The following is an 8916-nucleotide window of genomic DNA, read 5'->3' as shown; positions in this document are numbered from 1 at the left end:
ACCCTGTGACACACGACAGCAGAGAGACGACGTCAGCGAGGGAAGTCAGCGATGTCCACTGCTTGGCAACGTATGTCCGTCGTGTGCCAACCAGTTTTCCCTTCTGTCCACACAAACACACAGCCAGTCTGCTGCATCAACTGTCCGTCGCCGCATGTGGCATGAAAAAGAACATCAGCAGCCTTCACTCAGAGGCTGAATTGCACGCACGCACGCACGTACACACACACACACACACACACACACAAACACACACGCACGCACGCACGCACGTAAGCAGACAGGCGTCTCTACGCCTTTCCTATTTCGTTCTGGTTCGAGACGATCTGCTTTTCGTTTTATCTGATCGTCGCTGACATGGCTGGGGGAGATCGGCGTTCGAGGCAGATCACTTGATTTGTTAGTGTGCGTCTGTACGGTGTTGGCTTTGTTCCTTCTTTATCCACTGAACCAAAGCACAGAAAGAATATAATCCCAGTGGGTGAAAGATAACGGACACACCTGCGTGTTGCTCTTTTGCTGCTGACTAATCTGCAATATACATTTTCTTCTGTTTGTTTTTTTTCTTCTTTCATCTTTGTTTTTTAAGTTGTTTCATTCGAAAGAATACGGCAAGAAAGAAACCCAAGATAGGTCATAAAGGCCGAGCTGAAGTCAGGGTGTCTTAGGCGTGGGAGTCAAGAGCGTGTCATTTAATTCGTCATCTATCGTGTTTTTATGTGACATATTTGCTGACATGACGGTGTTCTTAATGCTTCACATGCTGTACTTTGTTTTCTAATAAGTGGTATTGTTCGAGGCAGGAATCCAGTGACTGTGTTTTCGCTTTGTTGACGCTGTCATGCTGCTTGAATAAATCGGTTTGTGTTTGTTTTTCTTTTTGTTTTTTTATCTTTTCATTTAGGGGGTGGGGGCTGTTTCGTTGTTGTTTTTGTTCGGGGTGTGGGGGTGGGGGTCATTTTTTCATAACTGCCTTCGTTTTCGTCTTTCCGTACAATACCGACAACTTTGCAATTTGTGCTCTTTTTGCGAATGAAAGGGGTCTTGAACTGTGCTGTTATTCCTGCCTTATTATGTAGTATGTAGTCAAAGCGAACAAACAATGAATCAGTCTTAGCTCCTTGTTCAAAGACATTTCTGTGTTAGCGGATTGCTGTGGCGTTTCGGTGGGAGGAAAGAGACTGTGAGGGAGACAAGACTAACGTCTCCGACCCCCTGGCATAACAAGGTAAAAGGTTCAGTCTGCACAGGCGGCACCTCCGAGGGACGCTGGTGGCTTTCCAGTCTCTCTAGCCTTTCACTGATGGAGATGAAATAAACATCGCCTCCATAGGCTGAAGAGACAGATCTAAACGCTGTAAATGAAACTAGGCTAATATCTCAACAACCTACAAAAGACTATGTTGACATCTTTACACGGCGAAGGAGACAAAGCTAACATTTCCACTCTCTGCATGAGACTAAGCTAACATTTCCACACTCTTCAAAGTCCTTGTGCACGAAGGCAAGTCTACACAGGTCACTGTCCCAGACACTCCACCATCATGTCTGCCGACGCCAACGGAGAGGGTGAGTACAGGGACCTGACCCCCACCACTGACACCCTCATCACCTTCCACGCCTGGTTCCAAAGTTTCCACGGCTACGCCAGCATCGTTGTCTGCATCTTCGGCATTTTCACCAACTTCTTCAACATCACAATTCTGATGCGCAAGGACATGCGGACCCCGACCAACATCCTGCTCATGTGGCTGGCCGTGGCTGACATCCTGACCATGTTGCCCTACATCCCCTTCGCTGCCAACTTCTACTGCCCCCCAGCCAGCCCCGTCACCCACCCGGAGCGCTTCTCTTTCGGGTGGATCCTGTACATGCTGGTGATGATCAACTTCGTGGCCACCACACACACCATCTCCATCTGGATCGGCGTGGCGCTGGCCGCCGTGCGTTTCGTGCAGATGCGGTCCACCAGCCGGGGGCCCGTGGCCAAGGAGAGGAGGATTCGACACGTCAAGGTAATGGGTCGTTGTGACTGTCATGTCTGATTACTTGCCGTCCTTTTCTTCAAAGCTCAGTGTTAGTAACATTAAATGGCAAAGAAGATATGGCTACAATAGGCGAGTGCTTTAAGCGTTGGACATTCAATCTGAGGGTTCCGGGCTCGAATCTCGGTAACGGGCACCTGGTGGGTAACGAATGATTTTTCCGATCTCCCAGGTCAGCTTACGTGCAGACCTGCTAGTGCCTGAACCTCCTTCGTGTGTATACGCACGCAGAAGATCAACTACGCACGTTAAAGAACCTGTAATCCATGTCAGCGTTTGGTGGATTATGGAAACAAGAACATACCCGGCATGCACATCCCTGAAAACGGAGTACGGCTACCTACATGGCGGGGTAAATAATCAAAACGGCCATTCTCGTAAAATGTTTACATGTCTCTATGAGTGTGTATGTGTGAGTGACTAAAACCTGATTGAGTGACCCAGGAAACAAATGATGAGCACCCAATGGCAGCAGTCAGTCGGTTCTACCCAGGTAGGCAGCCTGTTGTGCAAATGACTCCATGTTTGTAAGGCACTTAGAGCTTGGTCTCCGACCAAGGATCGGCGCTGTATAAGTATTCATATCATTAACAAAATTAACGATAATCATAGCCGTGTGTGAAGTGATGGCCTAGAGGTAACGCGTCCGCCTAGGAAGCGAGAGAATCTGAGCGCGCTGGTTCGAATCACGGCTCAGCCGCCGATATTTTCTCCCCCTCCACTTGACCTTGAGTCGTGGTCTGGACACTAGTCATTCGGATGAGACGATAAACCGAGGTCTCGTGTGCAGCATGCACTCAGCGCACGTGAAAGAACCCACGGCAACAAAAGGGTCGTCCCTGGCAAAATTCTGTAGAAAAATCCACTTCGGTAGGAAAAACAAATAATACTGCACGCAGGAAAAAAAACAACAAGAAAAATGGATGGCGCTGTAGTGTAGCGACGTGGTCTCCCTGGGGAGAGCAGCCCGAATTCCACACAGAGAAATCTGTTGTGATAAAAAGAAATACAAATATACACACACACACACACACACATATATATATATATATATATATATATATATAATATATATATATATATGAAAATATTGTCATCATAATCACAGCCTTATCAGCTTTATTATTATTGTTATCATCGTTACTGACTGTGCTGCGGCAGTCAACATTATCATCGTCGTCATGACCGTAATTTTCGTCATTATCAGTTTCAGTATAGTTGAAGTCATCGTCTTCATTAAGATTATGTTACTTTGTTGATGAACATCATGATCATGCGTTGAGCACGGATGGTATAGAAAAAAATCTTGGAGAACGCCATGGGCGAAGAACAGGAATCAGTATACTGGTGTACTGTATTCCCAAGATAACATGCATGCCCAAGCATAGACAAAAGACGTTATATACGACAATGAATTGACAAGCAAAAGGAGATTTCTACTTTGCAAGATGATGATAAAATCACAACTGTTAGGAGGAGGAAGGAAAAATATTGCTTCATCGGCATGTGTTGAGTTAGCACTTTCATTTGAGGCAATCATTTAACAGTTGATCTGGCATTAAACTTGCCACATGCTGAATAGGCGTATTTTTGTACGATTATCAACCGTAATGTCGTCCATAAATAGCAAATCATTGTTAATACATGGTGGTTTGGGGTTTGTTTGTTTTATTTTCTTTCCAGTTCCCAGGCTGTCGTATTGTGTCACATTTTGTCCACTTATTCCATTTTTCAGTAAGATTGACATGGATGGGTTCTCTCTTCATCATCATTTGTCTAATTGGCACAGACAACATAAAGCAGAAAAAAATTATCCAAGTTCAGCTTCCTCGCCAGTGAAACGACTTCCTTTCACCGTATGTTTGTCACTTTCACTCCTTGATTCCAGTGGACTGACATTAAGTCCACGTCTGGTAAGAGTTACCACAACAAACTTTTTCAAATATTTTTAAACTTATTATTTTCATTCTTAATTTTTGACAGTACATGATAAAACAAGACAAACAAGAAAAGACACACAAAAGAAAACAAAGGGGGACAGTATGGAGAGGAAAATACAAAAGAACGGTTTATCAATTGCACAAATGACACAAAATATCCACCAAACCCTATTCATTTCCGTGTTTCTTGCCCCCACAGCACTGAGGCAGAAGACTTTCTGTGCGGGCCTTTAGTTACCGTGTTTCTTGCCCCCACAGCACTGAGGCAGAAGACTTTCTGTGCGGGCCTTTAGTTTCCGTGTTTCTTCTTCTGCATTTGTGAACACGTGAACAAAAATTGACACTGGCTGATCGGAATCCATGTTGAAAATGAAGACGGGAAAAATCTCCATCTTCACCCACCAGACGCTATCGGGATTTGAACCACGATGCTAGGAACCCCACTAGACAGAATCCAACGCCGTGACCACTCGGCCAATGTGCCTGTAAAAACTATTATTAGTGTGAAGTCTTGTTTGCATTCCCAGGTATACAAAGACAAGCGGAACTGACTCCATGAACACATACACAAGAAAATAACTAGAGATTTTGTACACGTATGATAGTTTTTTGATGGAATGTAAAGAAAGAGAGAAACAAATGATGGAGTAAAGGGGATACGCACGCAAGTGGTCGTGCATGTGTATGCGTTCGTCTTCATCAGCCATTAAGTTTAATGGCAAAGGTATACTTGTGTTAAGTATTCTCATTTCCATATCTCCGAAACGTAGGTTAAGATTGGTCTAGTTTGCGTATTATAAATTTTCCGACATAAAAATGGATCTATTGTGTGCGATTTTCTTGATGATTTTTGGATTTCCATAACGCCCGTATCACCTTTTCTGCTGATGTCAGAGAAAGAAGCATTTACACTCGACTGTGCAGTAAATATCACACCTAGGTTTTTAAACCTATTTGTTAATTTCTTTCTTCTTTTTTTTTCTTTTTTTTTTTTTTTTCATTTTTATGTGTCTAGCTTTCCCAGACTCGATCGAACCACTTTTGTGAGAAATCACAATTGTTTCATCAAAATTAACTTCAAATTGTAATCTATCACTCTCACTTCTAAGATTGTTCAAATGATTCTAGAGCTCTATTACAGTGTCTGATAACAGTATGAAGTCATCTGCAAACAAAAGCACAAACAGTTTTATTTCACCAGGTGAACCTAATGTGTACCCTTTTTGATTAGCTTTAATGCGAATTCAACAATGCAGAATGTGAACATAACAGTCTTGTTGAACCTCTCTAGGGAATGTCAATCCTTCACTCATGCTTTTGTTGATCGTAAATTCCTTGCAGTGTCCTATTTAATTTGCCATCATTACCGTTTTTATTTAACACCGTCTAGAGAACGTTTCTATTTACTTTGCCGAAAGCTTTCTGGAAATCGAAGAAGGCTTCATAAAGCTTTGAAATTTTCGCTGAACATTTCTGCACAATAGAAGGCAAAGTAAAAATATGGTCAGTGGTGCTATATCCTACTTGCTCTTCTCCCACGTTTTCTTCTCTTTCTGTCGAACGTGTGAGTCTCCTGCTCAAAATATCATTTCTACTCTCGTTAAAGGAATAGCATGGTAATTGTCGGGCAGATTTGTGTGACCTTTCTTGTGAATTGAAACTATAATGAATTTGCGCCTTTTTTTCTCTCTTTGTTTGTTTGTTTTGTTTGTTTGTTTGTTTTGTTTTGTTTTGGAAGCATTTCCTTTTCCAAAAGCTTATTTAAAGTTTTACAATAAAAGTATCTTTTTTCGTTTTCTGAACATTTCGCTAATCATCTTGTCAGTACCGGCGCCAGTTCTAATCAAACTCATGCGTTCACTTGTTAGCTCGGTTCTTCTGTGCTCTTGTGAATTCTGGACCCTCACTGCTGACCTCCAGAGACGCACTGAAGCCCTTGAAATGAGATGCAACCGTAAGATCCTGAGCTTCTCGCACATATATCACATCACAAATGAGATCAGAAACAGAATAACTACAACCTTTGAAGCACCTGACAGTCTGCTTAGCATTGTGAAGAAAAGAACATGATGTGGTATGGACATGTGACGAGATCGTCAGGCCTGACAAAAACCATCCCGCAAGGCACAGTGCCAGGAGGAAGACGAAGAGGCAGACAGAAGAAGAGGTGGGAAGATAACATCCGGGAGTGGACAGGCCTGTCTTTCGCCGAGTCGCAAGGAGCAGTCCACAACCGAGACAGATGATGGGAGATTACCAGAGTAATCAGTGGTGCTTCCAAAACTCCACACGGGGTTAGGAGACCGATGACAATGACCAGCGCTTTTACCTGTTTTACAAAACAGGGCATTTTGTAACACTTTTGATATATAAGTAGAGTACTTAGTCCAGTACTCATGTATAAACATCAACAACCATCCATCAGTCACTCATATTTCATAATGTACACAGTTGCTTATTTATGTCTTATTTATTTATTCACTTATTTTTCGGTCATTCGATCAACAATGAATAATATTGATCAGCTTCCTTTCAAAGTCATTAATTTTAGTCTTAATTCTAGGCAGTGTGCTTTTTTAAATTAAAATTTCCTCCTGGTATGCTTGAATACTTGGTTTGGGTTTATTGAATCTGTATCTATTTTCGTTTTCCTGTCTGAGGCAAACAGCAGAAAATCTGCATTTCAAGTCAAATCAGCACAGTGTTGACATCCTTCCTTCTATCATTTTTCAGTCAGTCCAGAAACTGACAAAACGTTAAAGTAACTGTGTGATTTTTTTGATTTTTTTTTTTTTTTTTTTTTTTTTTTAACAAAAGAAAACTAAGATCAATGGTGTGCATTTTCAGTCACTTGAGCCATTTCATCTCGCACGACAGATAATGCAAAGAATTCCTGTTGCCTCAAAATGGATGTTTGATAACGGGGCATAAAAGCGATATTTCACAGAACATGTTTTTCGGTCAGCAAGCTCGCTGCATGGCAGTTTAAGCACTACCATCTCTTTTTTCAGGGTATCCATCACTCTCTGGCGCACATTCCACACAAAATTCATTGTCATCTAAATTGTATTCGCCACGTTACGGACTTCTCTTACTTTAAACAGCGTCAATTACTCTCCAGTGCTGTAAATGTTGTCTTCATTCAAAACAGATGGCAGAGGCGACTGAACATAAATCGTGCTTCTTCTGACACAAAGGCGTCACCCTGATTCAATCATTAGCCACCGTTCACTGACAGTGTCAAAGTTGTGGGAGGGGTATGGGGGGGGGAAGGGGGGGGACATCTGTCTGTCTGTGTATGCCTGTATCCACTCGAACAGACACATACTCATGCTACTCTGTTCCCATGTAACTTGATGTCAGTATGACAATGCTTACCTTCCCAATTCTCTTCCGGTGCAGATCGTCACTATGTCGGTGTACGTGCTGTCCTGCGTGGTGCTCATCCCTAACTACATCACCAACCAGCTGGAGCCTGTCAACACTGCCAACGCCAGCTTCTATACCATCCAGGACCTTCAGCTGGCCACCAACCGCACCAAGACCATCGTCCTCGTCAATGTCGTCACCTATGCCGTCGTGGCCAAGCTGATCCCTTGCATCCTCATCCTCATCTTCAGCGGTTCCCTCGTCTATACGCTGACTGTACAGGGCCGGAGTCGCCGGAGAAGGCTGGCGACGTCTTCGTGCAGCAAGACCTCCAAAAGGTCGAAGCAGGCCACAACGACCAGGATGCTGCTGGTGGTGATCGTTCTGTTTCTCATCACGGAGCTGCCTCAGGGCGTGCTCATCCTGCTCAGCGCCACCGTGCCCAACTTCTACAACCGTGTCTACATGACGCTGGGCGACCTGATGGACTTCATCGCCTTGCTCAACAACGCTGTCAACTTTGTGCTCTATTGCATCATGAGTCAGCAGTTCCGTACCCGCTTCGCGCAGATGTATCTCCGGCGGCGCGTGCATCTGAAGCCCGTGAACAGTGAGTCCATGACGTCAGAAAAGATGACGTTGCGCGATCCGCGCACGCGGACGACAGGGGCAGAGTGATAAGGATGTGATCGCGGCAACCTTTTTTTTATTTTTAAAATTTTTAAACTCACATGCGTAAATGAAGTGAGTCTAAGTAATAACCCCGTGTTTCAGTTGTGTGTGTGTGTGTGTGTGTGTGTGTGTTAAACTTTAAGAAGTTCTTTAAAAAGTTTGTACTCTGTATCTTTCTGTTACTCAAATATCAGTTGCCTGAAGAAGAACCCGTGGTTTGATACGTCACTTTTATGATGAATATTTTAGTCTACCTCTTACTGTTTAACAACATAATTTACTCTGGAAATACTTTGTCAATGCCAAATTTGTAATAAACACAGTGATTTGTTTGTTGTTGTTTTTTTAACACTTGTACCAGTGATAGGTTGTAAATCTTCCAGACTGTTGTATGTCTGGACCATGAGCAACATATTTTGTTGAGGTTCCGGATCCAAAAAAAATATTGGACTCCTCCCAGTTAGTTGCCTGAACATTTGTTTGGGTTTGAAGATGACATGACCTCGTTTTTCGTGTTTGCGATTTGAAGAAAAGAAATACAATGTCAGGACAAAACACATAGCATGACACTAACAACACTTTTGACGTTTTTACTGCATATGAATTTTTTTTAAGTGGATGCTGAATTGATTAGAATGAACATAAAAAAATAAATCGATGGCACCTCTAAGGCAGAACTTACTCAGTTTCATTTAGCGAACACGTGTCAGCGCAGATCTGGAGAAAACGGCAACATGTTGCGGTGTGCCTGAGGCGATGGCAACGTCTCCTTTAATGCGAACGTTGCGAAAATCTTGTATAATCGATATACTTCAAAACGACATGATTCAAATGGTGTTATCTCCTCGATAGAGTAATCAGTTTATTGCGCAAATGGATGTTAGTGGTCA

General features: G+C 42.9%; 1 protein-coding gene across 1 annotated transcript; it reads left to right on the top strand.

Moving 5' to 3' along the window:
* The first annotated feature begins 1544 nt into the window (after positions 1 to 1544).
* On the top strand, positions 1545 to 8032 carry LOC143287142 (G-protein coupled receptor dmsr-1-like). Its single transcript, XM_076595087.1, has 2 exons — positions 1545 to 2015; positions 7388 to 8032. Exons 1-2 carry the CDS (start codon positions 1545 to 1547, stop codon positions 8030 to 8032), a joined length of 1116 nt encoding a protein of 371 aa, XP_076451202.1.
* Positions 8033 to 8916: the final 884 nt, after the last annotated feature.

The sequence above is a fragment of the Babylonia areolata genome, chromosome 11 (assembly GCF_041734735.1).
Source record: "Babylonia areolata isolate BAREFJ2019XMU chromosome 11, ASM4173473v1, whole genome shotgun sequence".
In the NCBI taxonomy this organism is placed as follows: domain Eukaryota; kingdom Metazoa; phylum Mollusca; class Gastropoda; order Neogastropoda; family Buccinidae; genus Babylonia; species Babylonia areolata.
The sequence above is the reverse complement of the archived record's forward strand: the minus strand, read 5'-3'. Positions and strand labels throughout refer to the sequence as shown.